General features: G+C 37.2%; 1 protein-coding gene across 1 annotated transcript; it reads left to right on the forward strand.

Annotated features, from left to right (window-relative positions):
- Positions 1–5,252: 5,252 nt before the first annotated feature.
- LOC149258903 (bark storage protein A-like) lies at positions 5,253–6,827 on the forward strand. Its single transcript, XM_089441547.1, has 5 exons — positions 5,253–5,481; positions 5,580–5,647; positions 5,780–5,935; positions 6,062–6,307; positions 6,486–6,827. The coding sequence occupies exons 1-5, from the start codon at positions 5,253–5,255 to the stop codon at positions 6,825–6,827; spliced, it is 1,041 nt and encodes a 346-aa protein (XP_089297673.1).
- The last annotated feature ends 11,017 nt before the right edge of the window (positions 6,828–17,844 follow it).

Below are 17,844 nucleotides of genomic sequence, written 5' to 3' on the forward strand. Positions count from 1 at the left end.
GGGTATGGTTTCTTGTGAAGTGTAGTCAGTAATCCTAACTTCTTTACAATTGCTTCAGAAATTAAATTTACTTGTGAGCCACTATCAAACAAAGTATCAATCTTTTGATGTTTGGAAATAACTCGAATATGGAAAAGCTCATGTATTTTTCTCTCATTTTCTTCATCAATAGTAGATTGTGTAGAATTACTAGTAGATGCTTCAGAATTCTTACCTTTTATACCTGTGGCTGCAATAGTTGTTTCATCTCCTGAGTCTGACCCCAAATCTTTCTGAATAGCTGCAACAATCTTCTTCTTCTTGCCCTCGAACTTCTTAGGTCTCAGCTCCAGATGCAGAATCCAACAGTGCTCATCATCATGCCCATCCTTCTTACAGTGAGTGCATGAAGACTTGCTCTTCTGTGCAGTGTTAGCCTTCCTTGCTTTCCATTTCTGTTTTCTTTTCTCCTTATTCTTGCTTGCAGTGGGTTGGGATGATCCCCCAACTTCTGGACTTCCATTCTTTCATCTAGCTTATAGATGAGTAGCTTGAACAGATACCTCATCTATACTAGTGGGATTAAACATGAGGATAGTGTGCCTCATGTAACTGTGTAGACCACCAATGTACTTCAACAGAGTCTCAGGTGAGTCTAATGAGATTCCTAGAATCAATGCTCTCTTCCTAAATTCTTGGGTGTATCCTTGTACACTTTGCCCTTTCAACTGTCGAAGAGTTTTCCAGCTCATCATGGCTTGCTACATGTAGGCCAATGGATAGAACTTCTTTTTGATTGCAGAAACAAATTCACTCCAGACAGAAATAGTCTTACCATGTCTCTTCATGTCAGCTTGGGTCCTGCCTTCCCACCAAACCAAGGCAGTGCCTCCAAGGCGTAGGCTTGCCAGCTGAATCTTGCTCTTGTCTGAATCAATACTCTACACTTTGCAATAAACATCAATTTGTCTAATCCAATTGTCCAGCTTTTCTGCATTAAACTCTCCATCATATATAGGTAAATCAAATTTAACATCTAGTTTAATCAAAGAGGCCTTTTTTTATGTTCAGGGCTATTAGGAGGCATGAGAAAGCTTTCCTCTTTCCCTTTGCCTTTTGAGTGGTCATGGAGGAGAGACTCATCTTCTCCTTTGTCTTATTTGGAGCCTGATGAATCTTCATCCTTATGTTTTCTAAAGTCCTTATACATTTCCTCTACCATGGACCTTATGGCTAGGAAACTATCTATGAATTGAGGGTCTGGCCCCACATAACCTTCCTCTGACATTGTCTTCCGAGGATAGACTCTCCCAATTTCAGGATTAGTTTCGACCAACTCTCCTTCTCCTAATTTAAGCTTTGATCTAGTTAGCATTCAACAACTAAACCCAGCACAAGCTTGTCTAACCTTAACAGCCTAGAGCTCTAATACCACTTGATATGAAAATCACTCGTTAGTGATCTCAGTTAATTAATTAATGAATGTAGGTATTACAGACTCATGTGCTGGTGTGTGTCTATGTTATCTTAGGCAACGGATCGATCAGATTGCAAAATACACAGACAATGGAAAGTGGAAAAGAGTAAGAGAAACACAGTAAGCAAAACAGAAACACAACAAATTAATAAGGAGTTCACCCAATCCTCCTGGGCTATGTCTCCGGTCCAGCTTTAAGTGGTGGCCTTCTTTTATTGTGTCTCTAAATAGAGTTTTTACAATGAGGAGCTCAATTTGAGTCTCCCGAAACAGATGATGCTTAGTAGGGTAGTCCTTGGATTCCCCAGGCCGCTAGAGTGCACAGACTCCCCCTTACCAAGTCTCGACCTCAACTGGTCTTGATGGGATGAGTCCAATTTGGTACTCAGTTCCCGACAGATATCCTCATAGGGATTGCTTGAACCTCTCAAGCCTTCTGTCTGCTCGATGCTGCCTTAGCTCTGCATGTCAGCTCGACTCTCTGTTCTCTGCTTCACTTTCTGTTTGGTTTCTCTGGCTCACTGTCTCCTTCTTTCTTACAGCGCTCCCCCTCTATTCTCTGTTTGTTTGTGGCTTAAAGCCAATTTGTCTCATGACTATTCACTTCCTCTTCTGCCTCTTTGGATTGCCTGCTATTGTTCGCTTGGAATTCCTTGCCTCTGCGTCATCGCCACTGTGTAACGTCTCATAGGGAAGTGGCCACTTGTCCTCTCACGAACTGCGCCAACTCTTCCTCAAATGGTTCGGTATTTCGGTTACTCTGTGTAATGATTCATCTGCCAACTCAGCGGTCAAATCAGACTTCAAACTTTTATATGCCGTAGCTTAATTCTCCCTCCAGATCTGGTCATTCATCGGGTGCAATCTCCGTCGTTAGATCTGGAGCCCCCAGATCCTACGATGTTCACTCTTATCGCACGGTTGACTTGCTTGGACGTTAGCCCACGATGAGAGGCGGTTTTCTCTCTCATCTGCCGGACATGCGTTGTTCGTTGTATGGCATCGCTGGGTCTCCTGACAATTCCGCTTACCGCCCAAAACGCCTCCGATATTCCACCGGTTTTGGAGAGTGGGACTCGCCTGTCATTTCAATGCTTTTCCCACGATTTTCGGCTTCCTTGTGATTGTGCGCTTGGGGCTTCTCCTTCTCGAGGGGTTTTGCCCAGCACATTGTGCTAATTGCGCATTAGAAACGATCTTCGTTTTCTGTTTCGGACTTCCTAACTGCTAGTTTGCATCCTGCGCGGTCTCCATGGGCCTCAGTCAGCGTGCTTTGACCGAGGTCCTCGTCATTCCTTGCTGGCTACAAACTGCCACTGTTCAGAGGTCTTCCTGATAGCTCGTTGTTCACAAGTTTTTTGAAGTCTATCATGATTTGATACAATCATAGAACTCTAATAATCTTCATGGATCCAATTCGGATCAAGAAAGATTGAGAAAATCCAGAAGCGTTTTATAACGTATAACCTCAAAATTAAAAGCAACACACCCTATCCTATTCTCTTTATAGAAGTGGGTCTTTCCCCTATCGAGAGCCTAGCTATGACTAGGCTTCTGTTGTACAAGCACAAACTCAATAACATAGGAGACCATAGACTTCCTAAGCTAGCTTTAAATTCCAGCCAAAACCACCTAAGGCTCAAACGAAGTTGGTATAAAGACACCAGGGCCTGGTTAATCCATTGGGAGATCGACGAGAATATTGCATTGCAAAACATTAATAACATTAAAAATATTGTTACTTCTAAGTTCAAAGAAAAAATGTGGTGTGAGAAAGATTTAGCAGCTAAAAGAAAATTAAGATATTATAAGGAGGTCATCAACCCCACCCTAGAAGATCAAAAATATCTCTCTGTTTTAACTAGCTCAAAGAAGAAAGTTAATATAGCCAAGATTAGAACGAACTCTCATGAGCTCCATAGTGAAACGGGCCATTGGGCAGTTCCTAAAACACCATGGATGGAAAGGTTCTGCCATCTCTGTGAGAATACGAACATCGAGGATGAAAATCACTTCCTCTTAGAGTGCCCCACATACAACCACATTAGATCTCAGTTTCAAAATCTTTGTTGCAATACTGATCTTCCTAGCCTTTTACGTTGTCAAAATTACAGTGAGCTCGGGAGGCTTCTCTCCAAGCTTTTTGAGCATAGGAATAAAATCTTAAATCAAACTAAATAATTCGTTTCTTTAGGTCCGATAGACCAAATTTTGGTCTCAGTGGATGTTAACCATCATCATCATAATAATATTATATTATATACTTTTTGGGAAATGATTAAAACTATAAAACCAAAATATTAATAATAATCAATAATTAATAAAATTTAAATTTAAACATTAAAATTAAAAAATAATAAGTATATAAGTTTAAGTTAGTAATTTGATTTATTTATAGTTTTTTTTTTTTACAATAGTATTGTTTGTCCATGTTATTTTTTTTTTTTTTTTTCCAAAGGTGGCAAAACCTATCAAACTCAGGTGTCAAACCAACAGTGAGGACAACCATCTCTGGCTGCTATCCGCGAATGTCGATTTGACTCATCACCGTTATCAAGGAAAACCACGCCACCTGTAATAACCCGCTGGTGGTCCGTAAGGGAGCAGGCTTTCACTCCTGCCAGATGCCTCTGGGTCTTGGGCCGTTAACCTGTTTCCTTACGTCCGAGGAAGACGAGCTCTTAGCCAAGCAGAAGCAGTTTTACGGCATACTCCAGGCCGGTCCATGTTATTTATTATGATGAAGCTTATTTAAAAAATTGAAGAAATCTATTATTATTTTTATTTACAAGCCTACTCTAAAAACTTTGAAGAAACCCATTATAGAATGTTAAAATATAAATTAGATCCATCTTAACTCTAAAATTGATCCCTCTTAAAACTAAAAAATATATATTTAAAATAAATCTAAAATATTAAACTAATATATAAATACATTTATATTTATTTTATATTAATTTAAATTATTATTTTAATATCATATTTAATTAATATAATTAAATTTTAAAATTTTGAGAAAGATGTAAGGCTATTACAATTTAAAAATTCATATGGTAATTTTATTATATTAAAAATTATAACCCAAAAACAAATAAACCAATCCAACGTACTAATAAATAAAAAAAACCATTTTAAAATTTAATTTATATAATAATAATAATAATAATAATAATAATAATAATATAATTTACATCTAAACTTACATTTCAATTGAATTCTTATTCTTATTATTTTAATTTATATATATATTTCACAAATCAATTTGCACTTCAATTATATAATAATACCTAAAAAGTATATATATATATATAAATAAATAAATAAATTTCAATGAGTCATGATCGTGAGCATTTATCCAAAATCGAGTATGGTGGTTTTCACAGGAATCGGACTTTGCTTTGACGTTGGAGAAAGAAAAGAATACTGTGAACGTTGTAAAGTTGCCCGTCATCCTAAAAATTCATACAAAAAATATTGAATATTTACGTGTCTTTTTGATGTATATGTAATTTTTATTTTTAAATATAAATATAAATATGAAAATACTAGGTTTTTGTGAGCTTCAAGAACATAACCACGTTGTTAGAGCATTATACTTTTCTAAGGCACTCGGATGAGAGTACCGCTGTAGGTCATACCTCCGTTCCGTGGAAAAAAATCTGGAAGAAGAAAAGAATGATATTTTATACTGCTCAGAACGCCAATCGTTTTAACATTTTTTTTGTGATGTCCAACTAATTGAATTTCTCAGAAGTACCCAACCAGAGTAAGGATCGTATTTCGCTTTGAGATCAGGATGAAGATTTTCACTGTAATCCCCAAAATATCGACGCTATTCATGGTGGCATTGATAGTCCATTTCTCATCAGTCGGAACCCTAATTCCATCGCCAAAGCTTCAGGAAATCATCGACGACCTTAATAGACATGGCCCCTATCTCGGCATAGTTGTTCCTAATGCCTTTGAGATGAATCATCTTCTTCAATCTTCAGCCTTCAATCTCTCCAGTACTCTGGATATTGCAGGTCATCATCTAGAGAATATTAAAATCAAGAAAAGGCTCTGAACTCTTGAACAGTAGCAATATGTTTATTTGTTTTCTTTAATCTTTTTTTTTTGGCAGGCCGAAGATTTCATATAGGAAGCATTCATATGCAAAGAGTCATCATTGTCATGTCAGGATTGGCCATGGTTGTTCTCAATAGTTTTCTTTTAAAGATATCAGTCCATTGATTTTTATTTAGTATGACTCCATTGCTATAACCCATTATGTAATTCTACTTTTTTGCACATATATACCGTATTACTTTTTGTTTTGTGCAGCTGAATTCAGGATTAACAACACAGTTGCTGCTGAATTCCTTTAAAGTGAAAGGAGTCATCCACTATGGAATTGCAGGGAACGCCGACCCTTCTCTGCACATCGGAGACGTTACAATTCCTCGTCATTGGGCTCATACTGGCCTCTGGAATTGGCAGGTTAATGTTTCTGCTTTATTTGTGTGAAATCTGGACATATCGTATTATGGCTTGATAAGTAGACGTTGTTATATAACCACCTTATGATTGAATTTATGAGTCAGAATACATACGTTTTTGGTTCAGAGATATGGAGATGGACCGAACAATGAACTTTCTCTGGAATCAAGTGGAGATTTCACACGACAATTTGGGTACGTTCACTTTGCAAACTTCACAACTTCATCAGATCAGAGCACAGGTAACCTCCTTAATAGTGCGTGGTATCAACCAGAGGAAGTTTTTCCAGTAAATGGAACCCCAGAGGTCCGGCAACATGCCTTTTGGGTGCCCGTGGACGAGCACTATTATCGGATTTCAAAGAGCCTTAAGGTATTTACCAGTTCTTTCATTCATGAAATGTATACATGTATGAAATTCTATGTATTCAAGCTATTATCAATTAAATTTATCTTAATTTCAAATTAAAACAGCTCACCGCCTATGTCTTTTTACAATGCAGTAAAAATGGCTGCAATATGCTGAAATAGTTGCCATTGTATTGATTTAGAGTCTGAAGATAGAAAGGTGTTTGAACTCAACAACTTGTCTGCCAAATACTCCCAAGGTTGTTCCAGTGGAAAGAGGATCGAGTGCAAATATGTTTGTGGACAATGCAGCATACAGAAATTTCATCTACACCAGGTTCAATATAAGTGCCATCGACATGGAAAGTGCTGCTGTAGCACTGGTTTGTCTTCAACAAAGACTGCCATTCATAGCAATAAGGTCTATTTCTGATTTGGCTGGAGTGGAAACTTCCGACAGTAATCAGGCTGCTGTCTTTGCTGGGCTGGCTAGCCAAAACGCTGCAACTGTTGTAATTGAATTTGTCAAGGCCCTAGGACACTAATTTGTTTATATTCTCATCCCCTTCAAGAGGAGGGAATTGATGAATTGATCGGATTCATTTTATACCTCAAATTTATCATATTCTTTCGTATTATATATATATATATATAAAATTAATTAATTTATATTTTATTTAATTTACCTTTATATTTTATTTAATTAAATCTCTTCGACTGATAGATTTGGTTGAAGGGTAACAAAATCCCTTTGAAATATTAGCAGATTTGTTTGAAGGGTAATAACGACGTCAATGACATAGGGAGGAATAAATATAAATATTTTAGAGGAAATCCCTTACGGAAGAGTCAAATTATTTTTTATTATTGTTATTATTATTTAAAAGAGGTTAAAAAAATTATAAAATATTATATAATATTTTTTTTTTTTAAATAAAATATTTGACCAAGAAGATTAATTTGTACTAAAATCAATATGGATTATAAAATATTAAAGAAAATAAGAGATTAATCGAGATTTTTTAACATTTTTTGATCGAAAAATAAGGGATACAAGCTTAGTTTTGTTGACTTAATAAGGTAGTTTTGTTGACTTAATAAGTCAATAATGTTGGTAGTGTGGCAAATATTTTGAAAATTAAAATAAATGTGAGTAAGAGTATGGCACTCCAATTGACTGATTTTCAACTTCAACCTTCTTTGTATCCCAAAGGTGACCCGAGTTTTGTTGATTTAACAATTCAAGAAGATTGGTAGTGTGACAAAGATTTTGAAAATTGGAATTAGTTCTTATCTTGGAAATGTGCATTCCTATCCTTAAATTTGGAAGTAATAGTACTTTTAATATTATCCTTATTATTCAACATGATACCCTATTTTACCCCAGTGGTCTAGCCAACACTGGGCATCTTTATGCTAAACTTAAATTTGGAAATAATAGTATTTTTAATATTATCCTTATTATTCAACATGATATCTTATTTTACCCCCAAATGGTCTAGCGAAGATTGGGCATCCTTATGCCAACTTGCTTGAGCCATAGGTGGGGGGGTTGGGTTGTGGCTAGAGTTAAAAGCAATTTTAGAATATCTCTACAATTTCATGTTTGTATCTTATTCTTATACATGAGATACCTACTCATAATCAGGCTTCCAATGGGGGAAAGGATAGCTTCAATCAAGAGGATAGGGTAGTGAGTATTTCTTTTGATCTTGAAGTTGTAGGTTATAAATTGCTTTTGGATTAGTATAATCTTCCTCTACGATTCTCTAGATGTAAAGCAACCTCAAACCTCACATCCATATAAAATAACAAAGGTGGCGAGAGTCTCAAGAAAGAATTTTTTTAACTCCATGCCCAAAGATCTATCAACTTACAATTGTCTTCAAGCTCATAATGAACATTCTAATCTCTAATTATTCTTTTCTCAATACAATTAAATTAATGATGAATATTGATTCCTAAAAATTTATATAAATTTTTTTTCTCTAAATAATTATTATCATAAATAATCTATTTTGATTTAATTATCATGACTTTAATTTTGTTAATATTAATAATAATATATATCTAACCAATATGTAAAAAAAATATTAACAAAACATTCCCACATCAAACATATCTATAAATAATTTTTTTTTTAATATTGTTAAAATATATAACACCAACTTACTATTTCCTAAACTCCATTCTCTAATATTGTTAAAATATTTAGAATTAACTTACTATTTACGGGTTCTTAAATCTCGCAAGCTTTCACCCTTTTCTCGAATTAAGTGCTCTTGAAGCTTGATGTCTTGCATGAAATACTAGTTTTACGCTAACTTCAATACGGTGTCACAGAACACGGGTGGGACTCAAAGTATCTTCTTAACTTTATCGTATCTTACGTATGGATGCCACTGTTAGCCTCATACTTAAATAACACTACTTCCCTATACCAATAGAGTCACCATAAGTAATATTTTATTTATGTATAAGGAATTGATCCTCATATTTCACCATAGGTTATAGAAGAATGGACCCATTCTCATATTTTGGATGGTTTTTTTAATGGTAGAGTGGTTTTATATTAATTGTAACATAATATGTATATTATTTCACATCTTTGCACTATTTATACTATATTGATTTATTGAACAATTTTTTCCCTTCTAAATGAAAAATGATAAGATATTAGTTAATAAGGTGAAACCTTTTAAAGTTTTGTGTACATTTCATAAAATGAGGAAAGTTTTGTTGTTTTTCTTAGGAAAGATAAAATCAAATTGATTTCTATTATAAAAACTGTTTAGTTATAATTATATATTTGTAAATTATATTATTAAGAATTATATATTTATAAATCATATTATTAAGTATATATCTTCACTAAAGGTTATTTATTAATTTAAATTTGATTTTACTAATTTAGATAAAGAGTTGAAGGAAGAGGAAACTACAATTTCACCAAAAGATTGAGGAAGTTTATATTTAAAGTGCTCTTTAAGACATGGGATTACTGCACTTTTATGTATTTTTATTTGGATGAATGTGTTAGTTTATGTGACACTCTTAAATGACACACATTGTTAGCAAAGTTATCAACATAAAGTAAATTGATCTCAAAATGAGAACTCTAATCTCGAAAATGCATATTTTTGCATAAAAGGCATGAAAAAGATCTTAAATAAAATAGTGGTGCTACATGTAGCATCTATTTTAGGGTGAAAATTACAACATTTTTTAACCATGACATTAAAAATCAATAGAATACATATATAATTACTATAAATGTAATACTCCAAGAAAAAAAAATTATGACTTTTATATTGAACATGTGGATGAAAAGTCAAAGTGAGACAAGTCACATGATGGGACAATGTAAATATTTATTTTGATTAATAAAAATAGAAACTAATTTTGTGTGTTACTATTCTCGAAAATATATTAAATACTATCATGTAGTGAGATTAGATTCTTAATATATATTAAATGCTATCATGTGAAATTAGATTTAGATTAGATTCTTAATAGCTAGGAAAGCAGTTGGAATCAATGATACCAAAAAGGAGTGGAAACAAGAAAAAGTCATTTAGTTCAACTGCTTACTAAGGATAGAGCACAAAAATTTTCACGCCTGAAGATAGATGTCACAGAGTGGAACCTGGGTAAAGAGTTAAATTAGCAATAGTATTTCATGCCAGTTACTGTAAAAGATGCACAGAGTCCTATTAAGGAGGAAGACCAGAAAATAATTATAAGAAAAGTCGAGTTAAAAAACATCGTGTTTGCACCCTGTAATTACTGTCAAGCTATCTCCATTATCGTCGGCATATAAAGAAAAATAACAAGATCACTGTGTAAAATATTCAAGGAAAAGCTTAACCCTTAGCAGTAAATCTCGCAGTCGTAGGGCTCAACTCTCAACCCATGCAAGTGGAACTGAGGTTGAAGTGGTGGAGGGTCGGAGAGTAGTTAGTTACCTAACAAAAGCAGGTTAATTTGCATGGTTGATTTATCTCAAACCAATCGCCATCGTGAATGGTAACACTTGTCTTGGATTTAGTCCAACAATGTGGGCCCCTCGTCCACTTATTCAGGTCATGTGAGCCATATACACATGGCATCCACGTTTATAGTGGTGCCACAAAGTCTCAAAGCCTAAAGCACTCATAACTGAATCAACATATGTATTATTTTTAACACAAGGAGATATTACATTAAGGAGTAAATCTTATAAATTTCATAACGAGCAAACCATGAAAAATAAGGCGGATGCCACCCCATGGATACAAAATGAAATTATGTTATAAGAGTTGAGTTATATAATGGTTGGCTCAACATTAATGTAATGTCACAAGAATCAAGCTATGAGATAAGGAAAACATTTTAAAAAAAATTAAAAAAAAAAGCCCTTGCATTATGATGGAGATAGGTCAGCTATACCATATTTCTAACATAGATCAAGCACGAAGCTTTAAAGAAATCTTTAAGACTATATATATGATGAACTTTATTACCATGCCCATCCAAGTGGGATCCCAAACCAAATTTAGAGTGTAGGGGTTGTGTTATATGCTTATCTATGAAGGAAGAAAAAACAATGGGGAAATAAAAAGTGATATATCCATAAGCATAATTTGAGTCATCAAGTTAATGTGATAATACATGTTGTGTTAAAAAAATATGGTGTAATTTGTAGTAATTTTTTTGTTAATTTTTGAAAAATTATGGAAGAATGTTGGCACGCGGTCGTGTAGTCGGTGTGGTAGGACGGACGGCTTACTGCCTACCCACCCGGGATCGATTCTCGGTGCATGTCGGCTGCTCTGGCAGCATATTGTGATCACCATTCTGCTTCGCTGCTACGACAGCTATCGTGTCAATCCTGCTTCATGTACATATGACATAAATGTAATATAATGTGAATAATTGTGATTATATGGGCTCTATATAGCTTCTAATGGGACTCGCCCCCCCACTTTAAAAAATTATGGAAGAATGTTATATATGGTATTGAAGGAGAATATGTTACAATATTGTGATGATCATGATTTCATTAATAAAATGAATGCTTGTTTTGAACATTATAAGAAAAATAGAAAATAGAAGGAATAAAGGATGACAAAACCACAAGGAGACACTCATATAAGTGAAGAAAGAATCTATATATATCTAGGTAAACCAATACAAATGCAATTACCTACCATGGAATTACTAAATATGATAAGATATTTGAAAACAGAGCTAGTGAATCTCCATGGCGAACATGAACAATTGCTAAAAGTTGGTGTAGAACAAGATCAACTAATTAAAAACTTGACAAGTAAATTCAATCCTAAGATTGTGGAAACAATAAGGGATGTAGAAAACACAGGTGAGACATCTAAACATAAGACCTCTAAAGAGATGGTTGAAATCAGGGAAGTGAAATCTAAGGGGGTGGAAGAGAACATTTCATCAAAATTTTATTCAAAACCTAGAAAGATGCCAAAAATGGAACGATACAGAAAGTTCAAAAAGATCATACCTCCAACCTATGATGGGGAATTTGAAGAAGCAACAAAAGCGTGGTTGATTAATATCAATAGGTATTTCCAAGTTTGGACTATTCTACACCTACCAATTACAGGGAAAAACTTCCCTATGGTGGGAAGAAGTTAGAAAATCCATAATCTAGGGAATAATGAGGTTAATTGAGAAGAATTTTAGTGACTTTTTAAAGAAAAATATTTAATTGAACGTTGTTTTGATGACAAAGCCAAAGAATTCCATGATTTGGAACTTGGCCATATGTCAATGGATTAGTTAGTGGAAAAATTTACTCATATTTTTATATATGTGCCATATATATGAGAAGAAAAAACTAAAGTGCAATGCTTTATAAATTGTCTTTCACTCCCTTTTAAGGAATGAATCATGTATGATAATGCCAAAATATTGGATGATGTCATTAGAAAAGAAATAATATGCTATCAACAAGGCAAACAAAGGAATGAAAATATGAAATTATGTCCTAATAATAAGAAGGTCATATTTTCCCATGGTGGAAAAAAGAGGAAATCGTAGACTATTTAAGCAACCTCGTAAGGGCAGTCAAAACTGAAACTTCAGCAAAAGCATCAATCAGACCCAAAAAATGTAGACTCAAACTCAAATAGGGTCTAAATAGACAGAATCCAATAATAAAGGATTTAATGGAAAGGATAAATATCCCTTAAAATGTTGGGGTTTTGAAAAACCCCATCTTTTGCTAAATTGTCCCTATAACACAAGATCTTTGCACAACATGTAGAAAATTCAAGATGTCTTTATAGTTAACGATGTGGCTATAAATATTTATTGTATTGATGTAGCCTTGGAAGAGTGTAACACAGAGCATCAATCCATCGTGGTGGAGATAGAAGGTATTATTTATAACCAATTTGTTTCTGTATTGATAGACTGATTCAGAATTAAACAAGAATGCAACAAATTACATATATAACCATAAATATGAAAGTGCAATAGAAACAACACTTCATTTCATTAATATCAAATACTGAAATATGCTTACAAACATAATGGAGATAAGACTAGCTTGAGCGATGGTAGCTTATCTCTGAGAAGAGATGTGGTGGCTACATGCCTCTGAACTGCGTTACAATGAGGCTCAAGGGCCTTTTTATTATTGAACAATAAGAGAAAACCCTAAATAGCCAAAACCATAACTCGAGGAGATGTAACACCAAGAGTTTATGGGCCCCGTTGGGTTTAGTTGGATAACCAACTTCTCGGGTTCGTGACTTGGTCATATTATCTATGTTTGATGCGCATGATACCCTGTTGGAAAGATATCTCCAAGGACTATGACGAAAAAGATGATTTTAAACAAAAAATCGTTGGTACAAGATTGCCAAAAAAACGTCGTTTAAGGCCTCAAAATGGCTCTGGAAGTTTAGGACCCGAAAAACTGCTAAAAATAGTAAATTGTGCTACAATTAAGGAAACTCGAAAACTAAAAGAAACAATTGTGGAGGTCCAAGTGGAATTGGCGAGTGGACACCAATATCCACCTAGATCATTTCCTTGCCCCTTAGGAAGCAATGGTCCCCATTGCATTGAGTTCCTCCATGAGATGGGGAAACTTTTGCTGAACTTGGTCCCTGGTGAGCCACTTGCCCTGGTGAAGGAGTTGACCTACTTTAACAAATCGATACAGTTGGATCTTCTTCTGGTGAGTGTGATTGATCTGCGTGTCCATGATCTAATCAGCTGTGGCTTGTTCCATGCAATCTGGATTTAACTGTGTAGGTGTGAGTTGTTCTGCAATGTCTGATGTGTCTAGCAATGGTGGGAAATATGGTTGAAGGCAGTTCACATTGAACACTGGGTGCAGGCCAAGGAATGGGGGAATGCTGAGCTCAAATCGAAGTGGCATGAGTTTCCTATAGGCTCTGGTAAGGTGTTCCTTTTGCAAATGCAACCAGACTTTGTCGCCCATCTAAAACTTGTGTGGCACCCGATGTTGATCATGTCGCTGCTTGTACTTGGCATTTGATTTCTCCATAATGTTGTGGACCTCCTGGAAGATATGTTGGATGTTCCCAATGAAGATGTTTGCCTTATCAGTTTCAGACTAGACATGAGCTGAATCTGCCTAAGTAGCTACAAATGGCATGGCCACATCAATGGGACATAGTCGCTGGAATCCCAAGCCCACCTGAAAAGGGTTGTGGCCAGTTGCGCTGTGGAGAGCCTAGTTATAGCTGGGGGAGACTCTCATCCAATGTACATAGATGATTTGAGTTGTACATGCACATAATGTGTATGATCGACCTATTAACGACCTTTGTTTGGCCATCAGTTTGCGGATGGAAAGATGTGGACTTAGTGAGCTTGGTGTCTAGCATCAATTAGAGAATGGACCAAAATGTACTGAGGAACTTGCTATCCCGATATGAGATGATAGACTGTAGGATACAAAAGTGTACCCACACTTGTTCAAAGAAGAGTTTAGCAGTGGCTTTTGCTGTGATATTATTCTTTTAGGCAGCCATAATGGCCATCTTCGAGAACTTGTTGACGACCATAAAAACACAGTCGTTGCCATGCTTAGTAGATAGAAGGCCCGACTTGTAATCCATGGAGATGGATTCCCAAGGTTGACTAGGGGTAGGTAGCTGAGCATAGAGGCCTTTCTTCTTGATGGTCAGTTTGGCAATGACATAGGCAGTGCGGTATTTGATGTACTTCCCGACATCTTGTCGAAGATTCAGTGAATAGAAATACTTTTGCAGTACTGCCACCGTTTTCTCGACCCCGAAATGCCCAGCGACCCGACTGTAGTGTGCTTCCCAAATCATCTTGGCACACTCGCTTGAAGAACATAAAGGTGTCCCAAGTGGCATAATAGGGCATCCTGGAGGTGAAAATATGGAACTTGGTAACCCTCCAAGAGAATCTAGTATGTGTGGCCGAATTCTGGGTCATTTTTGTAGAGAAGTGGCCAATTAGAAGTCTCGTGCCCACAAGAGTTGAGCATGGTGGTTAACGCCATGATCGGTGGTTGACTGAGGCAATCTGCAAAATTATTAGTGTTGCCCTTATTATAGTTGATATTCAAATGGAACTGTTGCAGGTATGTGGACCACTTCTGATGGCGATCATTCTGCAACTTCCCTTGCATCTGTATGAACTGTAGGGGTCGATGGTCTATGTGGATGATAATTTCCTTTCCCAAAATGTAATGCTTCCATTGTCGGCATGCCTACATAATGGAATACATCTTTTTGTCATAAGTGGGATACTTCCAGACTGTGTCTGAAAGTGTCTCACTATGATATGCCACTGGATGCCCCTGTTGAGTAAGGACTGCCCCAATAGAATAGTAAGAGGCATTTTTGTCTCGATCGCAAATGGTTGTTGCAAGTCTGGTAATGTGAGCACTAGTGCAAAGTAGAGGCGATGTTTCAACTCTGTGAATGATTTCTGTTGAGATTCAGACCAAAAGATTTTTCCTTTCTCTCCTCCCTTGGTGAATTAACTCAAGGGCCAAGTGATATGAGAGAATCCCAACATGAACCTGTGGTAGAAATTGGCAAGACCTAGAAAGTTGCAGAGCTCTGTTAGAGTGGTTGGAGCTGGCCAATCCCGAATGAGTTGGATCTTGGCTGGATCCACATGCACCCCTCGTTCATCAATAATGTATCCCAGATACTAAACTTGGGTCATGCCAAAAGTGCATTTCTCCAAATTGGCACATAGCTTGTGTTGCCACAGTGTTTGGAGAACCTGTCGGATGTGGTGGAGGTGCTCTTTCCAACTCTGGCTAAAGATCACAATGTCATCCAAGTATACCACTACAAATGAGTTGGTGAATGGTTGCAATATGTCATCCATTAGCCTCATGAAGGTTGCAGGAGCATTTGTCAACCTGAAAGGCATAACCAACCATTCGAAAAGGCCCTCCTCGGCTTTGAAGGCAGTCTTCCACAAATCAAAAGGTTCGATTGGTACCTGGTGATATCTTGATTTCAAGTCAATCTTGCTGAAATATTTTCCCCCTTCAGTTGGTCTAGAAGGTCATCAATCCATGGGATTGGGTACTTATTCCAGACAGTGATCTTATTCAGTGCCCGATAGTCAATATAGAGTCTCCAAGTCCCATCCTTCTTCTCTACCAACATGATCGGGCTCCCACAGGGCGATGAACTTGGACGAATGTGACCTTTCTACAGCAGATCCTGAATATGCCTCTTGATTTCTTCGTTCTCCAGAATGGAGCGTCGATAGATTGGTCCATTGGGTAGCGACACACCTGGGGTCAGATCGATGGAGTGATTGACTTGACACTGTAGAGGCACCCCTGTGGGGGAGGTGAAGATGTCCTTGTACTCCTCCACGACCTTTTCCAACTATTGTTGTTGTGTGGAGGGGCCCTGTTTGGAGGTCGTGGCCACTGTCTTCTTCTTTCCCTTAGGGTGTATCACCAGGAAAATAAATTTTCCGGTTTTGGAAATGAGCTTACTGCATTTTTTTGTAGTAACCAAAGAGATGGCGTAGGCGATGCTACCTCCAGTATCCTGTACAACTTATTTCCCAAAGTAACAATAACGACATGAGGACTTGACTTATACACAGAATGTCACTTCCATAAGTATGGTTGGCCTAATAATACATCACAAACATCAAGGTGAGCAACGTCACATAATGCCTCATCTGTGAAGGGCTTAATGTTGTATGGAAGGTGGCACTACTGTCTCACGCGAAGATCCCGTCCTTGGTGAAGCCACTAGATGGTGTACAATTGTGGATGTGCTGTGGTCAGTTAGCCAAGCCGTTTCATGACATCTGCCGAAATGAGGTTCTTTTGGCTCCCGCTGTCGATAATGAATTGTAGCGGGGAACCCTTTACCCACATCTAGGAGTGGAAGAGGAGCTCCTCCTCCTTTGGATCTTCGTGGTGGCAACAGTGGCGTTGGGCTCCGCATCGATAATCTGCTTCCCTTTTTCATTCCCCTCATCGGGTTCTGACTCAGAGTCGGAACATGCATCTGATTTCGAAGCCTTTAGCTCGGTCACCAGTGACTGCTTGGCTCGACACTCACTTGTGTTTTGAGTGGAGCTCTTATGGAACTCACACCACTTTCTTGTGTCCTTTGGCTTCACAACGTTGTTCTTTGCTTGCGGCTTTAGCGGGTTGTCCTGGACCGCCCCGCCTTGGCTTTGTCCTTTGTTATGCGGTTTGGGGGCACCTTTCCCTTGCTTCAGATTCGCAGATCCAAAGTCTCGCTTCTTCTGTTTAAACTTTTGCTCGATCTTGACGGCATATCGGTATGTTGTGCCAAGCGAAAAGATGTCCAAGAATTCCATCTCGTCCTGGATGTACCTATGCAGACAGTCGTGGTACTTGAGAACCAAATTATTCTCAGAATTTTTGATACCCAACTTTGTGCGAAAGGTATGAAAAACAGTGGTAAAATCCAGAACATCATGGTCCCTTCCCTGTCGCAACATTGTTTGCTTTATGTATTTATCCTCATAGCTCTCAATAGGGTAGTACTGCTCCTTGATGGCATCTCGGAATGAGTTCCAAGTGGGTGCAACTAAAAACAATGAGTTTGTACTTTCGTCCTTCTGCAAACAGTAGGTTTCCCACCAGTCCTTGACGTGGGGGGCTGCTTTGAGAAGTGCAAAAGTGATCTTTTCCCAGCTGGAAAAATCATGAACGAAAAATATCCTTCTAGCGGATTTAACCATTTATCTACAACGTCTGCATCTATCTGCCCCTCAAATATGGGAATGTCAAAGTTAACTTGTACCTTAAAGGTGTGGCGCTTCTAGAGTAGCTTTTGGAAGTATATACGTCGCCCTTGGGTAGTCGCTGAAGGATCTGGGCAAAGTTGTCCATCATCAAGTTCCTTTTTCGCTTGAGGGCTTCTTCGAGCAAGATTTTGGTAGGATTTCCTGCCCCTCGTATTTCTTTTCATCCGCCATGGGAGGCTCTCGGGATTTGCGAGGCTGGTCTTGCAAAGGTTCGACCCATTCAAGCCCTAACTCCTTATATCCCGACCTTATTGGGGACATGCAAAGAAAAAC

This window comes from Pinus tabuliformis, chromosome 6 (assembly GCF_031772625.1).
Source record: "Pinus tabuliformis cultivar Carrire ecotype Pingquan chromosome 6, CPIR1, whole genome shotgun sequence".
Taxonomy (NCBI): Eukaryota; Viridiplantae; Streptophyta; class Pinopsida; order Pinales; family Pinaceae; genus Pinus; species Pinus tabuliformis.